Source organism: Carcharodon carcharias, chromosome 22, assembly GCF_017639515.1.
Source record: "Carcharodon carcharias isolate sCarCar2 chromosome 22, sCarCar2.pri, whole genome shotgun sequence".
Lineage (NCBI taxonomy): Eukaryota > Metazoa > Chordata > Chondrichthyes > Lamniformes > Lamnidae > Carcharodon > Carcharodon carcharias.
In genome coordinates, this window is record NC_054488.1 from 36,875,600 (window position 1) to 36,896,910 (window position 21,311).

Consider the following 21,311-nt stretch of genomic DNA (forward strand, 5'->3'; position numbering starts at 1 on the left):
CTATTGTTATACATATTGAAGTTCTTTCCTCAACGATCTCTCCTCTGTGAACCCCACACTATAGAATCAAGCTACAACAGTTTGAAGGGGACGTGTTAAATGATTGCAGAGGCTGTAAACAGTCTAATTGGGCTCGTTCTGTGGCTGGAGCTCTATGTGAAAGGATTCCTGCTTGCTATTGATAAACTACCAGTGGATGTCGTTGTTTTGCTCCCTGTGTGTGTGGAATGACACTCTCCGTCAGGGCACAGGATGACCTCGAGCTAGCAAGAGTTGTGCACGTCATTCAGTTTCTATGCAGACACAAGGCGCAGAGACAGAGTCCCAAAGGAAAGGGAGACTCCGCACTTCTGGGGCACAGAAATGACTGATGCACAGTGTAGAGAGCGGTCTCCTAGCTAAAGAAAGGGGCATCGGTTTTAGCATTGTTCAGCTTTCAATCAAAGCGTTTTTTTACAGGTAACGCTCTCCACAGAATAGTCACCGAAAGAATGCAAAGACATCCGAAAACTTTATGTAGACCAGGTTTGCTGAAGGGCTTTTCTTCTGCTATTTTCGTTTATGATAACTGATCTTTCCGTCTATTGTTTTTTTTTGAAAACTAGGATCTTTCGTGGCGAGAACCGAGGCTGCATTGTGAAGGCAGGACAAAATGCTGTTGAGTTTCTGGGAGTTTGTGTGCGTTTTTGTGGGTTTTGGCTGTCTGGTGGAAGGGGTCCGCGGGGGTTATGGCATGAGTATGTTTGCAGCCCAGCAGACCCCCCCAGACCCCTGCTACGACGAGAACAGCAACCCGAGGCGCTGCATCCCTGACTTCGTCAACTCCGCATTCGGCAAGGAAGTGAAAGTGTCCAGCACTTGTGGCAAAGCCCCGACCAGGTACTGTGTGGTGAGCGAAAAGGGGGACGAGCGCTTCAGGAACTGCCACATCTGCGACAGCATGGAGTCCAGAAAGGCTCATCCGCCAGCCTACCTCACCGACCTCAACAACCCCCACAACCTGACCTGCTGGCAATCGGAGAACTATATCCAGTACCCTCAAAATGTTACCCTCACTCTGTCCCTGGGCAAGAAATTCGAAGTCACGTACGTCAGCCTCCAGTTCTGTTCCCCGCGGCCAGAATCCATGGCCATCTACAAATCGATGGACTACGGCAAATCCTGGGTCCCCTTTCAGTTCTACTCTACCCAGTGTCGAAAAATGTATAACAAACCCAACAAGGCTGTGATCACTAAACAGAACGAGCAAGAGGCCATCTGCACGGACTCGCACACCGACATGCATCCACTTACTGGGGGCTTGATCGCTTTCAGCACCTTGGACGGTCGCCCCTCGGCTCACGATTTCGACAACAGCCCTGTCCTTCAAGACTGGGTCACTGCTACAGATATCAAAGTGGCCTTCAGCCGCCTCCACACCTTCGGGGATGAGAACGAAGACGATTCGGAACTAGCCCGGGAGTCCTATTATTATGCAGTCTCCGATCTGCAGGTCGGGGGCCGCTGCAAGTGCAATGGTCACGCGTCCAGGTGCATCAAGGACCGGGATAGTAACCTGGTTTGTGACTGTAAACACAACACCGCTGGCCCGGAGTGTGACAGATGTAAACCTTTCCACTACGATCGACCCTGGCAAAGGGCCACGGCCAGAGAGTCCAACGAGTGTGTGGGTAAGAGAAAATTTCCATTTTTTTTTACAAAGTGAGATTTTTGTAGCGTATAGAAAAAAAAGGTTCATCTAGCTGGGGGACGCAGCGGCTCTGCGAGCAAGGGGAAGCTTTGAGCTCAAGAAACACCGCAAAACCTGTACTGGAAACTTACCCTAGCCAGGAAGACCAGCGAGTATGCGGGTCATAGTGACTCCTTTCAATCTCCCAGTAACATCCAGCTTTGCTCCCTTAACCCATCCAGGCATAGATTAAATATTTGTATTTAAAGTACAAATCTATTCTTTATGTGCTTGCACATTTGTCGCGTTACCTTGTATGCATTGCAGCAACAGTTTCCGAGTGCATCGTGTTAATTATCCACTCAAAGCTGGAAAAACGCTTCTGTTTGATCTTTGTTTTGTATTCATTGACTTTATTATAGGCGAGATATTTTATAAACCAAAGGAGCACCGAGCCTTCATTACCTTATGCACACGGCCCAATGCCTGGGCTGCCACCGTCTGCTGCTCATTTCCCCCCACAGGTTAACTAGAGTTGTTGAGATTCAGACACTGCAGATGTTCAATCGCATTGATTTTCAGGTGGAAGCTGGCAATATAAATGATTTGCGATCTGCAACAACAAGAAATATTAACGATTAGTGCAGACAGTGGCAAATTGATAATAAATCTCATTACAAATCCTCCACAAAGAAAATTGGAAACTAGTCTAGTTTAGCTCAATGCCAATAAGATTGATAGATTCAAAGGCGAAGAAGCTAAATAATCAATATCTAACTATCTATACAAAATCTAATTCCGTACAGTCTCGCTCATATCAATAAATCTGCCCGTCCCAAAAATGGACCTAAGATCCAATGTTACTATTTATGGATTTATATTCACATTGCATCTGGCCAAATGTTCAGAGGTGAAACCTACAGTGATAAAATCTAACACTCTTTATAAACAGGGCAACCATTTCGCTGCAGTGCGATGTTATTGAGTTGAGAGTTATTTCTAAAACTGCTGTGAAACCCGGACCAACAATAACTAGAGAAATTGTTGGTACAAATCACAAATTCGCCAAGAGTATCACTGAAAATTCAACCCCCAATATTCAAAATGTGGTGGAGCTGAAGCGCTAGATTCTGAAGGTGTGCTTTGTGTGGTGCAGGTTCAAAGGAAAACTCAGCCAAAGTTCAATGCAAGTTACCACAATGATGTAAAAGTTTCAGTTTCAACTGTAATCCAGGGAGGCTGGAAAGATTCTAGCATTGAATAATAATCCCGCTCTGCTACAAACTTTGTCATCCAGAGAGAGATTCAGACCCACCCTGCCATTTACTAGCGGTCACTATCATGAAAGGATTTATAATTTTACTACTACTATACAATAAACCGTGTGCCTTTGATGTCTCTTTACAGTTGATCGGTTTTATTGCCCCCAGCGCAATAAAACTGCGCAATCTAGCTGTTGTTTTCATGTGATATTATTTACTTGTTTATTTTTGTGTAGGGATTTGCTCATTAAACTGGAGTTTCGATCTGAAACTCTTGTAAGTCTGCCAGACCAGCTCGGCTGTATTTTACTCCATTGATGCTTGCGTGGATTTATCTATCCGACTAAAAAGCTAAAGCAAGGCGGTAAAGTTTAAAAGCTGGGCGGGTAGAGAGCCGCTGCTTCGGGCCCTCGGGAATCTCCGGGGAAAAGAACAATCTAAATGCAACACGTCCTTCAATGTCATGAAGCGGGAAATAGTTATTGACATATATCCAGAAAACAGCTTCTAACTTTTTTGACATTAAATCATTAGAAATAACTAATAAATAGCTAGTCACTCAGTGCCCCATGACAAAACTGGCAGGCAGCACAGAAGATTCCTGTCTATTAGAGAATGCAGCAATGATGATAAGTGTGCTCCCCAAACTGACCTCACTACACTCTGCGCGCTGAGGGGAACTTCCCCCAAAGAGCCTGGCTATTCGTTTTAAATCGTGTGAGGTCGCAATGTTTCGAGCGATTCGATGTAATGAAGAGCAGAACGAACAGAGTGCGTGGAGCAATGGGGTAGGGGAGAGGTAAAACACAGAAATACTTAAAGACGATGTTCTTCGCTGACGCTGCCAAATCTACTGAGCGTTTCCAGCACTTGCTGTTTTGATTTCAGATTTCCAGCACTCTCAGCATTTTGTTTTTATTAAAGGGCGAGGGAAACAGAGTGACGAGGGAAAAGCATGAATGTGTTTTAAGTATAAAGGTATCTGCTGAGAGCTGACCTCCTGACTAGTCTTGGGAATATTGTGGAACTGTTCCATTTCTGTGTAATGTGCTTCCTTTACACCAATGTTCAGCCGCATGTTTCAGACAAGAGTGGGGGGGCGGCTCGCTTCTCTGTGGAAAATACAGGCATCGATCGCGCTCACTTCAGCAGCAGCAGCAGCCAGGCCGGTCACTTTATACTTACACACACCTTTCCATGTTTACATCACTTTGCAGTCAGGAATAGTGGTGTCTCTTCCTACGCCACGTTATTGATCTGTGATTCAGAAGCAACCCAGATATGAGGCTCTATGTGAGTTCTGTAGTTCAACTTTCGCTGGTTCTGGCAGGGAATCGGTTACAAATACATCCCCAACCGCTCGCTTCTCAATTGTTCCCCAACCGTTGTTAAACTATACCTACTTATAATTGAAACGAGCTGTAAAACGACGAAATCCATTATTCCATAATTTATGTGGACTGTAACAATTACTATTTCATTCTTGTTCTGATTTCATTTTGGTAATGTTTTAGAAAAATGTTCAGCTGTCCGTTTACGACATAATGTTTTTAGCGGCTGCAGTAAACAAAGCTCCTTTTAACCAGATTTAAACGGCGAGGGTGTTTGCTGGGGACTTGTTAACCGTTTGGATCTGTTAGTGTGTCCATTCTCCCTTCCTGAAATCCAGCTGCAAAAAGAAAGATCGGTTACCCCGCCCCAGTGAAAGAGGTAACACGACAGCCTAGCCACGGGCACAGAGAGAGACACCTTGCTGGCTTCATACTAACAACTCCAGTCTGGGTACGAAAAGTGAGTGGGACCTGGGAACATCCAGTGTCCCGGCCAATGACCAGCGGCTGAAATGACAGCCGGAAATAGACAGAACCTGACCGGGACTTGGGCAGGGGTCTGAGGCTGGCCGCAGTTTCGCAGTTCCCGGCGCTGGGCACATAAAAGCCCCTGCAGTGCTTTGTAACAATAGCAGTGACGCGCAGAAAATAGCTTCAGCTAAAAGGACACTGGCGCACAGAGTGGGTGGAGGTGGGGGGTCTTTTTTTAATGCTTGCCCTCGCTCCTTTCGTGGCTCTGACAAGTTGCGCACGGCCCACGGGTGTGTCGATCAAACTTGAGAATGGGGCGGGGTGGTGGTGCAGGAGAGCGAGAGATCTGTAAACTGTCTTGAGTTTGCTGACCGCCAGCTTCTTCAGTCCTTTTTAAAGAAACGTACTGGCCCGGGGGACTGCAGTGTCTCTCCAATAGTCAGGGTGAGAGTGGTTGGAGCAGGTGCCGTCGGCACATCAGCATGTAACGAATGTTTGTGGTTTCGCCAGAATCTGTGAATAGACAAACAATCAGATCTGGGTAAACACTGCCTCTCAGCACCACCTTCTCCCGCTTTAAACACATATCTCTCCTTTTAAATGTTGTAGAACAAGTGAGCAGTAAAAACAAATAAGATTAGCCAGCTGGTTCACTGTGCTATATCGTTTTTAGGGATCAGTGCTTTTGCCTCCATATTCCACATTTCTATTTGTCTTTTCACCAGTCAGAGTAACAGTGAGCGCAGAAGGTAGTTATAGCCTTTTTTCATTCTCTGGTGGGATGTGGGTGTCCCTGCTAAGGCCAGCATTTGTTACCCATCCCTAATTGCCCTTGAGTGGCTTACAAGGCCATTTCAGAGGGCAGTTAAGAGTCAGCCACATTGCTGTGGATCTGAAGACACATGTAGGCCAGAACAGGTAAGGAGGCAGATTTCCTTCCCTAAAGGGCATTAGTTTTTGTGACAATCAATGATAGTTTCATAGTCGCTATTACTGAGACTAGCTTTCAATTCCAGATTTTTTAAAAATTGAAGTTAAATGGTAGCTGTTATGGTGGGATTTGAATCCATATCCACAGAGCGTTTACCTACCTCTCTGCATTACTATTCCAGTGACAGTCCCACTACACCACCATCTTCCCCTTAGTAGGGCATATATAAACATAACAGACATTATATAAACACAGTGTCATCACCCAAGTTCCAATGCACCCAGATTTAGTGAAAAGGAATTAATTAGATTAAATAGGGTTTATTTTAGGCCTTCCAGAATGTGGTTCTGGGCAAAAACAAAAAAACTGCGGATGCTGGAAATCCAAAACAAAAACAGAATTACCTGGAAAAACTCAGCAGGTCTGGCAGCATCGGCAGAGAAGAAAAGAGTTGACGTTTCGAGTCCTCATGACCCTTCGACCGATCAGTTCGGTCGAAGGGTCATGAGGACTCGAAACGTCAACTCTTTTCTTCTCCGCCGATGCTGCCAGACCTGCTGAGTTTTTCCAGGTAATTCTGTTTTTGTTGTGGTTCTGGGCAGTTAACCTTACTGTTCCAAAATGTACTGCCCCCATGGAGTTTGATCATTGAGATACAAATGGAGTGGTATGGTTCCCTTCCAATCAACAGTCATGTTGACCTAATTCCAATAATGTGGAACGTTGGCATCGTCACCGTAAAAATTGTTATTTTTTCTAGAATTTTACTGGCATTGGCAAATTAAGGAAATCCTGTTTCTAACTGTTTCAACCAAAACAATTAGTAGCTCTTACACTCCATGAACAGCACGTTTACTTTACATGCTGCCTTCTGAAAAATGTACCATTTTAATACAGTTGCTACAATAATAGAGGGACCTTTCAATATAGATAGCATCTTATCGGGTCCCTTGAGGCATTCCACAGATAATTGATGACTTTGATCTGCAGTCTCTGCTGTTAATTGAAAAAAATTCAGCAGTCATATTGCACATAGAGGATCGCAACAAAACTGAAACACAGATGTAGTTAATTTTTTTGGTGGGGAGTCGTTCAAGGATGAGGAAAAAAGTATCTCCTCATGTCACCTCTGGTTCTTCGGCCAGTCATTTTAAATCTGTGTGCTTTGGCTACCGATATTTCTGCCACTGGAATCTGTTTCTCCTTATTTATTTTATCAAAATTGTTCATGATATTGTACACCTCTGTCAAAGCTCCTCTTTCCCCTCTCGGCTCGAAGGAAAAGAATGGCCAGCTCCTCTAGTCTCTCCAAATAACTGTAGGTCCATTCTAGCAAACCTCTTCTGCATCTTCTGCAAGGCCTTCAATACCTCCCTAAAGTTATAATTCAGCACAATATTCCAGCTGATGTCAAACAAGTATTTTACAGTTTTAGCATAACCTACTTGCTTTTGCACACCATGCTTGTGTTAAAATAGCCAAAGATCCCATATGTTTTTAAAGTAGATTTCTCAACTTGTCCTGCCACCTTCAAAGTTTTTGTATACATGCATCCAAGTTCCCTCCATTTCCACACTCCATTAACATTGTACAATTTAGTTTATATTGGTTCTCCTCAATCTTCCTGCCAAAGTGTATCGCTTTATGCTTTTGCATTAAATTTCATGAGCTGAATTTTGCCCTTGATGGGTGGGCAGGCCCGACCGACTCGGCGGCAGGTGGGCAGCCGATCGCCGCTGCCGAAACAGGCCCCGCCGTCATCTTACGTGGGCGGGCCAATTAAGGCCCGTCCAGCGTGAAGCCTGACGGGAAGCGCTATGCGCTTCCTGTGCGGGGGGCGGGGGGGGATTCCCCAACTGCCAGAGTGCGCTCTTTCACGCATGCGCACAAAAGAGTGCACATCTCCCTGAGGCTAAGTGCTGCCTCAGGGAGATCGCTGAAAGGCTGTGAAAGATTAAAAATAGAACAATAAAAAAATCAGTAACATGTCCCCCTCATGTGAAAATGTCACACGAGATGGGACGTGTTAATGAAGTACACAAAAGCTTTATTGAACTTTTTAAAATCCGATATCAAACCTCATCCCGCCACTGGATGAGGTTTGTTAAAAAATCACTTACCCGCCTGCCCGTTGGGCCCGTGCGCCAAGCTGAAGTTCGCACGGGCTCCTCAAAATCCTTGTCAATTGGAGACTTAATGGCCTTAACAAGGCCTTTAATTAATGGTGGGCGTGTGTCGCGCTGCATAGCGCGCCTGCCGACCTAAACATCGCAATTCCACACGCTGACACCGGGCCGCTCGAGCGACATTTTAAGCGCTGATGTGTGGGCTCCGCCACCCGCACGTCAGCCAGAAAATTCAGCCCCATCTGCTTTGTGTCCATCCATTTCAGTCCATGTCCTCCTGAAGTCTATTATTGTCCTCCTCATTGCTTACTACTTTTCCAAGTATTTCACCATTTGAAAACTTTTAAATTATACCTTGCATGGATCCAAGTCCAGATCATAACTCAAAAGTTTGGATGGTGGGTGATGCTGTCTTCATCGTAACATGTACATATGCACATTTACCAACAGAGATTACAAAAGCGCAATCAGGAGTAGATGCCATGGGTGATTGCTTTCCTCCTTCGCCCATGAATGCTCAGGCTAAAGATATTATCCTACACTGGCCTATTAAAATAAGCTTGGTCAGCACTGATGAGGGATAACATCTGGGACTCTGCTGATATGAATGGGTTGGTACCACAGTAGCTATTGCATTTACCTACAGAGAACCAAATGCACTGCTTTCGTAGTTAGATGAGTTATGCTAGAACAATTGCAATGACAAACAAAAGAATCTTGTCAGGTGCATAACCTGAAATATGTTTTGTGATGCAATTAGCCAGTTTTAGTTTACTTCCCTATGTCTGCCTGACAAATTACTGACTGCTATATCCAAATCCAATGAATAGGTGAATACTTACCTTGTATAGTGAAAGCACCAATCATTTAAACAAGCTTGAAAAATAGAGATGAGATGGTATATGATTTGGCGTATATTACCTTTAAAGCTAGGGACTGCATTTAATGTCCCCACCCATAGACCTGTCCACTGGCTGAAGAGGCAGTGGCAACTCAGCCACAGTCCTTTCCATGAGTCCCAATACAATTGAAATTGCTAGCAGGCAATCTGCCTACCATTGGGAATCCCAGGATTCAAGACAAGATTCCCGCCTCCAGTCAGAGGAGCAGATCTTCAGTCCCAGCAATACCACTGGGAATGGTGGTCACTGCAGGGACTGCAGCAGGCCCTAGTCCAGGAGCAGTGCTGGAAGCCCTAAAACCCAGGTAAGAGGGAAGTGCTTGATGGGTTAGTCAGCAGGCCCTGGCCAGTTAAAGCATAGGAGGGATCGTGCACCCCGCTGTGGCCCTTGCCACTGGCTGGCCTTCCATTGGGCACAGGTGCCAAAGCAGGGAGGACACCTCCTCTTGGGCACGGACAGGCCCACCAGATAGTATCTGGTGCCTGCTCACATGGTGTGGCCCATTCCATGCAGCAGCAAGAAAAGGCCCTTTAGTGACCATTAATTGGCCACTGAAGCCCTCAGTTGGTCTAGCTTCAGAAAGGCAACGTCAGCCTTCCCCCTCACCTGAACTTAATCAAGGGGGTATTGGGAAGGCAACGGGCTCTCCACATCACCCCTGCCTCACCACTCTGACCCCTCACCCTGCCTCCCAGGTCACTCCAAGGGGCCACAGAAGGCCTTAAACTCTGTCCAATCAATGCATATTAACAGAATGGCGAAACCATCTAGCAGTTATACTGATCCTGAAAGCAAATCAGATCTGCTAGAGATTGGCTTGGATTGTATCAAAGCCCAGTCTGTTTTTACTTTACTTCAAAAAATGACTGTAAAAAGGTGTTGTTTTAGTTTTGACCCAATACAATTTGGATAATAAAATAAAATAAATTGTATTTTGGTTACAGCATTTCAGAAATGGGCTTGTTCACAACAGAAGAAAATATCTAACTGAAAAATGGGAAGGTGTAAAAATTATTATTTTAGATCTAGTTGACCTATCTTTTCTTCCTTGTGAAACTTCAAGTATAATATCTATGAAGAATAGTGTGGTCACTATCAAATATTGTAGAGTTGTTGTTTCTCATGCAGTGTAACAGTGGCTTTGAATGCTATTATAATGAAAAAGACAAGTGATCATAATTAGATTTTTGATTGCATTGCCCCATTTTCAGAGTTGAGTACATGATGGGTGTTTTGTTTAGCTGTTCTTACATTGTTAGCTCAATCCTGCATTCTGAGATGAGCCAAGGGATTGATAATAAATGTCCGAAGTTGGGTTATGTCATTGAGATATATGAAGAATAGGAACACTCTTATTTAGTGGCACCCAGAAGTGAGAAGATGGATAATTCAAGGAGAATACAGTTTTGAGAAATAAGCGGTTACACTGTGGAGCAATGGTGACCTCATTAATTCACTCTCATTGTAAATGTGATACAATTGACTAGGATCTTCTCAAATATCTACAAATTTGATTCAACTATATGTAGTATGATAGAAGGCACAGTGCTGATGAATATCAAGTCAGTATTCTTCTCATGGGGCAGAATTTTGCCCCCATTATGTGGGCACAGCGGGCGGGGCCAGGAGCCGTTCATGAAGCTGCCCACCGCCCGCAATCGGGCCCCATCATGGATTTCACGCTCCCACATCCCAGTTAACCGCCAGCCAGCATGAAACACTGGGGCGGGAGCAGGAAGAGCGCAAGCGCGGATGTGTGTGCACGCGTGAGGATGTACGCAGTAAAAGCTCCCTGAAGCACAGAGCTGCCTCAGGGAGCTGAAGATTTTCTAAATAAAAAGTAAAGATATTAAAAATGTTGAAAAAATGTCCCCTCGTGTGACTCTGTTAGAGATGAGTGCAAAAATGTTTTTTTTTAAATCACTGGCCGAAACCTCATCCCACCCATGGGTGAGGTTTCACCAGAAATGCAAAGGCCCCTTGGCCTTTTCGCCCACTCGCCAAGTGAACGGTTGGATGGGCAGTGAAAAATTTGAATCAATTACTTCATTAAGGGCCTTAATAAGCTGCTTAAGTGTCGGCGGGCGCACTGCCGACTCCCACACACACCCGCTGATCGACATATCGCACAACTGCGCAATGACGTCAGGATGCTCGCCTGGCATCGTGAATCATTTTACACTTGGTCAGGTCAGGCGCACACCTGCCTGATGAGCGCAATATTCTGCCCACGATTAATGAGAATCCAGAACTGTTTTAAAATTAAGGGTCGCCCTTTTAGGACAGAGTTGAGGAGAAATTTTTTCTCTCAGAGGGCTGTGCGACTTTGGAACTCAGCCTCAGAAGGCAGTGGAAGCGGGGTCATTGAATATTTTTAAGACAGAGGTAGATAGATTCTTGATAGGCAAGGGAAGCAAAGGTTATCGGAGGTAGATGAGAATGTGGAAATCAAAACACAAGAAGATCAGCCATGATCTTATTAAATGGTGGAGCAGGCTCGAGGGGCCAAATGGTCTACTCCTGTTCCTATTTCTTATGTTTTTATGTAATCATAAATCTTCATTTAATGGAAATGAAGGTCATTTTGCAGTGAGGTATAAAATGACATTTTACCGTCTCATTAAATTATTTCTTTATCAAAATGGCTATTTTAATGTTATAACAGTTTTCTATTGATACATAAAGTAGCTTTTCCACCTCCAGGTTTTATAGTTAGGAACAGAATCTGATGACCATTTGTTTAGATGCTCACAACATAAGCAGAATTTGTAATGAATATATCTGTATTTCACATGCACCTTCACGATTAACTCATAAATCTGCTAATGGTCAATTCTAAGTCCATTGTCATCAATAAAATATAAATCGCAATTTCAGTGTTTTCTTGCATATCCTCTTTATGACCACCCTGACCTACTGGGGAATAAAGCCATGACCTTGCCACACTTTTCTGAAAATGCTAATTAGCTACAAGCTCTCAGGAAGGTTAGATGACTATACATAATTCAGATTTTAATGATTATCTTGCTTGGGCTATGAATAGAATATGTAAAACATAGCAAGCTTCATGATCAATCATAATGACAGATAGTGATGTACTAAGGCAAGAAATGATCCCAATAGTTTACAAATTGAAAAGTCTGCTGAATGACTGCTAATTATTGCAGAAGTTGCTGAAATTATTTCAGTGGTCCTGAATAGGTCCTTGTGACAAAGTTCATCACTCATTGCATCCATCATGTTGTCACTGCAGTTGCCTTTGCTATGCATTCCTTTCATGTTATGTGAGCAATGTTACCACACACACACCACAAAACATTTGCTTGCTTTGCTTTCCAAAGTAAACAGTGATCTAAAGAAGCCCAATTTAGACTGATTTAATGAGACACTTTATATGTTTATCAAAGGGTGACATTAATGCTTTACCTGTATTAATCTCACAGTAAATTTGAATTTGTAATAGATCATTTTTTCAGTGTTTGGCTTCAGTCCTGCGATTGGTGTCAGCATGAAGCGTTTGATGACAGGGTTTCTAAAAGACAGAGTGCGAACATATTTTGTCATCAAAATAGAGGCAACGATTTTAACAGCTGTTAGTATTTACTAACTGATAGCTGTTTATAATCTTAATTATTTCTCGGATAATTTTCTTCAAGGGGTTTGATTTGCTTGAAATTGTGGGGAAGCCAGAACTCATTTTTCAAAGTCTGCCCTTTGAAAGAATATCGCAGCTTTGTTCAGTGGCTATTTCAAATGTGGACTAATTGAACCAACATCAAAGATTGCAGCAAAAACAGAAAGTGCTGGAAAAACTCAGCAGGCCTAGAAGCATCTGTGGAGAGAGAAACAGAGTTAATGTTTTGAGTCCCTATGAAGAGTCATTCGGACTTGAAGCGCTAACTCTGTTTCTCTCTCCACAGATGCTGCTAGGCCTGCTGAGGTTTTCCAGCACTTTCTGTTTCTGTTTCAGATTTCCAGCACCCGCAGTATTTTGCTTTTATCAAAGACTGCAGGATCTTAGATAACTGCATCCCAGATAACTACAGCTGTTTCAAGAGACTATTAGCATAATTGTCCACATTAATACAGGACAAAGAATTATCCACTGCAAATCATCAACAGTTGCCATTTTTAGACAAGATGCTTACTGACAGTGGGTTACCAAAATGGTTGCACTGGTTTCAAATGGAAAGTTTTGCATATTTTTGAAATATAAATTACTTGAAATGTTACCTCAGCAACTCAAATTGAATTACATTGTGTAATTGTAGGCTGGATTTGGATTTCATAACAGAGTCAGACTGGCTCACCAAAAGTGCCTGGGATTCTTTGGGATTCTCATGGAGAAAGGGATTGGCCAATAATCCAGCGTTAGGGAACTTTTCATGGCGGGGGTGCCCTTGGAGAAATCTGCACCAATTGTTACCAGCAAGAACATGAAACATTACAACACTCAAATTATTTGATCAAAATGGTTACAGTTTCCATTTTTTTTACCCTACTGAATATGCAATGTAAAATAACATTTCTGATATAATACATTATGATGGAGGTTTCAGCTTGGATCTATGGCAAGAATCTTGCTGCTGAGTCAGATGGTCATGGGTTCAAACTCCACCCCACTCTGTACAGAGATGTGAGCTTCCAATCTAGGCTGACATTTCAATATTCCACCATTGGAGATGCTGCCTGTTGAATTGATATGTTCAGCCAAGATTTTATCTGCTGGTTGTGAGTTTCTTGGGACTTGAAGCAGCCAGAGTTAAAAATGCATGAAGAACATGGTTGCATTTATTACAACAGCTTCTTTGGAATCTTCTTCTGCTTGCAGACTCCATCTGCTGGTACAATTCTGTATGGTATCTTCAAGTGAACAATATGTACATGCATTTTTCAAAACACTAATACACCACATTGGTGGTCCAGGTGGATATAAAGGATCCCATGGCATAACTGAAAGAAGAGCAGGAAAGTTCTTCAGGTGTCATGTAAGAATGTTATGCTTCAGTTGCACAGGGCATTGGAGAGACCATCTTGAATACTGTGTGTAGCTTTGGTCTCATTTAAGGAAGGATGTAAATACATTGGAGGCAGTTCAGAGGAGAGTTACTAGATTGATACCTGGAATGAATGGATTGTCTTATGAGGATAGGGTGGACAGGCTGCGATTGTTTCCACTGGAATTTAGAAGAGTGAGGAATGACTTGATTGAAGTATATAAAATTCTGAATAGTCTTGACAAGGTGGACATGGAAAGTATGTGGTAAAAACAAAAAAACTGCGGATGCTGGAAATCCAAAACAAAAACAGAATTACCTGGAAAAACTCAGCAGGTCTGGCAGCATCGGCGGAGAAGAAAAGAGTTGACGTTTCGAGTCCTCATGACCCTTCGACAGAACTGTCGAAGGGTCATGAGGACTCGAAACGTCAACTCTTTTCTTCTCCGCCGATGCTGCCAGACCTGCTGAGTTTTTCCAGGTAATTCTGTTTTTGTTATGGAAAGTATGTTTCCTGTTGTGGGTGAGTCCAGAACAAGGGGGCATGGTTTTAAAATTATGGGTCGCCCTTATGGGACAGAGATGAGGAGAATTTTTTTCTTTAAGAGGGTTGTGTGACTTTGGAACTCTCTGCTTCAGAAGGTAGTAGAAGTGGGGTCACTGGATATTTTTAAGGCAGAGGTGGATAGATTCATGTTAGGCAAGGGAATCAAAGGTTATCGGGGTTAGATGGGAATGTAGAACTCGAAACACAAACAAATCAACAATGATCTTATTGAATGGCCAAGCAGGCTCGAGGGGCCAAATGGCCTTCTTCTGCTCCTATTTCATATGTTCGTATGTTCGTGTCCTGGGCAGCATTTACCCCTCAAGCAACATCACAGCAACAACAAATTTTTCTGGCCACCTCTCTCATTACTGTTTAAGGGACCTTCCTGTGTGCAGATTAGCTGCTCTGTTTACCCACATTATAGCAGTGACTACACTTCACAGTACTTCACTGGTTATGGAGCACTTTGGGACACCCTGAGGATGTGAAAGGTGCTATACAAATATAAGTTCTTTCTTTCAAGCACATGAAAAATTAAGTATTTCTGCTTAAAACTTCATAACTTGGTCATGGAGTTACCTGTGGGGTATTCCTCGGTCATACATTATTTTCCCAGAGGCCTAGCTTGGGGGTCTGGGACTCAGCTTTTCTAATCCCCTACAGATTTGCTTTTTCCCTGGGCTTTTTTGCCTCACTGTGAGGTTAGATTGCACATGCAGGCCCTGGGACCCTATTCTCGGAGCATACATACCCTTTCGCAGATTCATTTCCCTTCTCACAACTCCTGGTATTTAAACACATGCCCACTCAATGGGGTACAATGTATTTTCTCAGTAACATCTTGAAGTGATCAGATGATATCTGACTTGAAGCACACTGTTGGCAAATACATCCTTTTACTCAAAACTATCCCATCGACTGCTGAGGCAAGAAATGGCAAGGGCAAATGTGACTTCTCTCACTATAGGGTCCAGCAGCTCCTCCCACCGACAATCCTGCTGGGAGAATCCATGAAAAGGTAATTCTCCACACCCTGTATTCCACCATAGTTAACTGCTTTACTGGCAACTTTTCCCCATCTGGAAACTCTCTACCTCAGCATCATCCCGTGACATCTCCCTTCAAAATCTCCTTAAGATGATCTTTCTTGGCAGTATTTGTACACCCTTCTACTCTCTTCCTTCCAATATAAGTTAATCATGTACTCCCAAATCAACCTGCAGCTTACTATTAAACAATACTCTGAACAGAGGGGAAAATATGTTAAATAAGTTAAGTAAAAGTCTTCAGTCACAATTCGTTTTTGTTCCCTCCAAGCATTGCCACTTGTAGTCATCTAAAATATACCTAGATTTTAGTTTATTTATACTAACTGCTCAAAATAGTATTGATAAGAGTGGAGCTGACTTCATGAGTGGCAAAGTCACAGGTTCATTGTGCTGCTTGTATTCACTGAATAGTACAATCCCACATCAGTCACCAGAGTGTTCTGATCATTAGCACAGCTTTTTAATGTTTTAATGAACTGCAGGAGTAGTTTTCAGTTAACAAGTTTCATGCCTGATGAAGTGATGCCATGTCATGAAATGTTTTTGTCCTTGATGAAGGTGGTCTTATCACACTGAGGGTAGATTTGCACAACTCGGTATTTGTAGCAAAATTGTGTGTTTTTTATACACCTGCATATGCTGTTGCTGCAAAAATTATTGCCAGAAAAATGTCTTAAATAGCGATGACTTCATTTATTGCCCAAAATAATCGATCATGTAGTATACCTCAGTCACATATAGACTAGGTAGAGGAGGTAAGTTCCTGAAGGACAATCCAGCAGCCTTTAGTAATCAGTTTTGTTCTACAGCAACATGTACTTTTATGGTACCTTAAATAATAAAACATCCCAAGATGCTTCACAGGAGCATTTTAGAACTAGATTTGACACCAAGCCACATGAGGAGACATCAGGGCAGATGAACAAAGGCTTGGTCAAAGAGAAATGTCTTAAAGAGTATATTAAAGGAGGAAAGAGAAGTAGAGAGACAGAGAGGTGTAGGGAGGGAATGCCAGAGCTTAGATCCTCAGCAGCGGAAGGTACAGCAACTAATGGTCGAGCAATTAAAATTGGTATTGCTGAAGAGACCAGTATTGGAGGAGAGTAGATATTTCAGAGGGTTTCAGAGATGGGGGAGCTTCTAAAGATGAGGAAGGTGAGGACATGGAGGCATTTGAAAACAAAAAAAATTAAAATTGAGATGGTGCACCTTGGAACCTATGTAGGTCAGCAAGCAGAGTGCTCCTTGAATGTGTTGGCGCTTCCCAAATTTGTACCCATCTTGTCCAGAACTCCGTGTTTGAATCCCTCCAACTAGGTTTCTGCCCCTGCCACAGCACCAAATGAGCTCTTATCAAAATCACAAATGACACCCAGTGCGACTGTGACAAAGGCAAATTATCCTTTCTCAAAGTTTTGCACGACCTCAAGTTTATAAAAGGTAGAATTTGGGAGGCTGGCCAGGGAAGCACTGGAATAGTCAATTGTGGAGGTAACAAAGGCATGAATGAGCTGAGATGGGGTTGAGGGGTGGTGGGGGGGGGGGGGGGGGGGGGAGCAGGTGGAGTCAGTCATTGTTTCAGAAGTGGGAGTAGGCAACCTTAGTGAAGGTGTGGATATGTGGTCAGAAACTCAGCTTGGGGTCAGATAGGACACCAAGGTTTTGAGCAGTCTGGTTCAGCCTCAGACAGTTATCAGGATAAGGGATAGAGGGGTGAAGAGTGAATAGGGTTTACGGCAGAAAACAAAATCAATGGCCTGGATTTTTGCCGAGTCAGGCCAATTCAGGATCCCTTTAAAAATGGTCGACAGCACCTGATTTGTGGATTTCCGCCTCCATTCCTGTTTCAGGAACTTTTCGCCCGTGTAAAGTAAGAATGCAGGTAGCCTGCCTGTACACAGAACTCCTACCCTTGCTGGCTCCACAGCAGAGGTGGGTAGTCCAACCCTCTCAACCCCTGGCGAAATACAATTTTTGTGGAATTGGGCCCTTTCTCTAAGAATATGTCGTTCACAGCTCATCAGATAAGTCATGAATGATGGGGGAGCCCCAGTCCCAAGTAGGGAAACCAAAAAAGTCACCTGATCCTGGAATTCTTTCATTGACATACTATGAAATACAAAAAAAACTGTTCCTTCAGTTTCAATAGTTAGATGCTGTATTGTAAGTTAGATGTGTTTTTACTCCAATGATAGATTATAGGGCTCTGCATGCAAACATAAGTTGATCGGTGTTGTGCAAATGTTGAGATGCATTATAGTACTTTTCCCATTTGGGAAGAGTGTTATTATGCATTCAAAACTGAAGAAAACAGTGCATTGGGACTCAACATGTCATAATCTGAAGTGATTGAAATGTTCACAACTCTTTAAAATTGAAGAAGAAAACTGCTCTGCAGCCTTACCTTAGATAATAAACACAGACACCGGCTGCCAGAGTGGATTGATTGATAGACCATCTGGCATAGCTTAAAAAGACATAGCCATTTGTTTTTGCAATTTCAATAGGCTCCATTGTCTGTAAGGTGAAATGGTTTGTTGTGACAGCTGATCCCATTATAAATGCTTGGCTGAGTTTCAAAAGCTACAGAACCACTAATTTCATTAGGGAGCTGATTTAAAGGTTTGATCAGCAGCTTTAAGAGGCTATTAAAAGATTATCTGGCTTTGATGTGGGTTCTGAATAGGTGTTTGTTATTATAACATTGATATTTGAGGGGATTTAAGTTTTTTGAGTGTTTTTTAATGAGCATGTTTTCGGTATAAAGTATGGTTTAACGACAGTTCTACTAGATTGTTAGAAGTTTAATTTTTTTTAAATGTCAATTTCAAAGACATAACTCCTGATCTGTACATGGTGGATACTGGGTGAGTGGCTATGGAGGATACACAAGGTGGAGGGGGCATAAGAGTATGAGGAGGCAAGTAGGGAGAATGGTAGGGTACGAGAGGGCATGGGTGTATGGAAGAGGCATAAGGGGGTATGGAAGGGGCAGGGGCATGTGGGTGGGTGGGGAGTTAGGGGTGAAGGTTTGAAGGCCTGACCTTCATCACTACAACAAGGCCGATGTCCCATTAAATGGAGGCAGGTGTTCTAGCCTGCCATCCTCTCCATCCGCCCACCTATGTTGCCATCTCAGGTTTGCCTCCAGAGAGCTGGCAGTGAGGTAGAGCTGGGTGTCTTCAGCATACATGTGGAAACTTACAATATGCCTTTGGATGATGTGGCTGCATGGGAAATAGGAGGGGTCCAAGGATAGATCCTTAGAGGACAGCAGAGATAACATTGCCCGATTTGATGGAAATCACAATTCACCTTGAGATTATGAACTTCCAAACTTTGAATTGCTAGTCCAGAACCAGAACCATTACACAGTTCTAGCCTTGTACCTAAAATACAATTGTGTGAAGCCAATCTATACTTGTGAAAAGCTGCTAGACACAACAAAGATCAAGACTTACCATGACATTAATGCCACTGTGACATCGCACAACTCCAATGATCTCATCAGAGCTATGCACAAGGGCTTCATAGTTTAAAATGGAGACATCAAGATATGAGAACTAAAGAATAGTGAGACATAATATAAACTACCACAAGTATAAAACCAAAGCAAATATATCACCAAGCTTCTAGAAATCCATCCTTAAGGGTTTAAAGACCCATTTCAGTGAGGCCCAGTAAAAAAATAAGATTCATTGATGCCCATATTTGGAGACTTAATTTTAACAAACCCTTCAATTAACTTGAAATGACTTGTAGATGGTGTTTTCCTGAACCAGAACTTTATTTCAATGGTTATAAAATTGTTGAAACAATTCTGACATATCTAAACTTATCATTGACCTTGACTTCTTTACTTCCCCCTGAATTTCATTCCTTAGTCATACATGACAAGCTCAATGTGATAACAGAAAATGTTCCGGGAAATTCACTGCTCAAAAATTATAGCACAAGCAAAAATGGAATAACTTCATTTTTAAAAAAGGCAGCATTTGAAATATTTTGCTGCAGTTGTGTACATCCTTATTGCTGCTTATATGGGGGATTGGCAGACACTGAACGAAGGGGAATTGAGATAGTCTGGAGGAAGTACCTTCTTTCCACTTTGTTCTGACATCAGATTTACACTCCAAATTTAACATGGTGAAACAGGTAGTGTGAGACCATCATTAAAGGTCAATGGACAACACAGTTAAAAAAAGCTACATCAATCATTCACATCAGTACCCAAAGGGTTTACAGTTTTTGTTAGTCATGTATTGCTGTAATTGAATTTATATGCCATGTTTTTAGTGACATGTCTTAATCTGTAATGGAATCATACAATTAATAAAAACAGTCTGCTATGCCTGACTGGCTATATGTAATTTGCTAAACAATAAAAGCCAGGGTAATTGGATAACATATTATTGGATCAGGAATTCTACGCAATGAGGGTTAAAGGAAAGTGATTTGGTACACGGGGATTAAATGGTAGTTTTATATATTCCTTTATCTGGAATTAACTATAATCTCCCAGTAGAAGATTCCAAATATCTTTGAATCTTGTCCTTAGAAATGCTTATAATTGTCTGCATAACCATCCAATCTAATATTGCATTAACGTTACATTTCACAAGGGACAATTATTGGTGCATAATGTAGAAGAGAGCTATGGAAACAGTTTGACAAGCTGAGCTTCTGGGGTTAATGAGTTAACATGTCTATTTACTTTGTTTACATGGTGGAATAAATGTTGTACAAGCTGGTTAAAATTATCTAATTCAACTGCTGATTTTTTAATCGTGTTTTTGTAAAATATATTGAAGTTATGTCATGTGAAAGGGGCAGTGTAATCATTGTTACACTCTGAGAATTTAATCTTGATTGTGTATTTTAAAAAAAGGTGCTCAAGGGTCTGGTTCTTTAACACAAGTTAACATTGAAACTAGAACATATATTACATCTGATTAATTTACTGATAAATAGTTTCGCTGGTGGTGCGGCTGTAAATAAAACTCTCAGTGTCACAAAATCAAACAGGGGATTCTTAATCCAGATGATTTCTCAGATTGCGGATATTTGTGTTTTGTGGATCTCAATTTCCCTGTTGAAGAGACTCAAATAAAAGTCAACATAGAAAGGAAGTAATAAGAATAAAAGCAAAGACCTTTGAAATGGCACCGTGTGAATATGAGCATACAAGCACTTCACACATCCATATGACTTCTTGTTGTCTGCCACTTTAATGGATGTGCTAATTCCTTTTAAATAAAATAGTGAACAAAGGAATTTCATAGGAATGTGTTAAACATTCGTGTATATTTGCACAGCATAATTTCAATGTCAAAAAGCAATAAAAGGAGCGGGTAGTTAATACTGCCTATCTTCATGTTTTTGGACGTTTTAATCCAGTTTTGTAAATTAATATTTCTTCCCCACCTTTTTCCAAGATGTGACAGGCGACCATCAACAGCTTGTATTTATGTTGCAGTTTTACGCAGTAAATGTCCCAAGATGCTTAAAGAACCTATTTCCAGGCCATAGGGATTCAAAGACAAATACAGATGAAAACGCCATTTAGCATATCTTAACTCATCCGTCCAAGAAGCTCCTACTAACCACAATCCCTCCCTGTGCCTGACGCCACCCCCACCTCCAATCATGGCACCACGTTCTTAAATAATTCCAGGTCGTTTATCTCTACTCATTCTCTCCAGCAGTCACTCTGTCCAAAGAAGAAAATTGTGACAAAAGTCCTAAAATGTACTTCTACCTTCTCCTTAGAGATCATGTGTGATCATCTGTCAGCCACTTCAGTATGAAGCTGAGGAGCCCAGTTGCTGCTCATACTTCAGTCTTCTGAAACTGAGAATCAACCCTGTCTTGAACTATCTCCATGTACTGAATGTTTTCTTTGTGTTTCAGTGCCCAGAACTGAACACAGTACTACTCAAGTGACCAGAGCACTCCACGCTTTCGGCATGATGTTCTCTGACTTGTTTTCCACTGTGTTGGATATATAGTTTGGCACTGAATTT

The 21,311-nt window shown here is 42.3% G+C and overlaps 1 protein-coding gene across 1 annotated transcript in view; it reads left to right on the plus strand.

The window, feature by feature from the left end:
* Positions 1 to 295: 295 nt before the first annotated feature.
* Positions 296 to 21,311, plus strand: part of LOC121293840 (netrin-1) — a 173,658-nt gene continuing 152,642 nt past the window's right edge. Inside the window, exons 1-2 of the mRNA XM_041217221.1 lie at positions 296 to 459; positions 606 to 1,670. Of these exons, the coding sequence (XP_041073155.1) occupies positions 653 to 1,670 (1,018 nt within the window). The 5' untranslated portion in view covers positions 296 to 459; positions 606 to 652. The remainder of the gene's footprint in view (positions 460 to 605; positions 1,671 to 21,311) is intronic.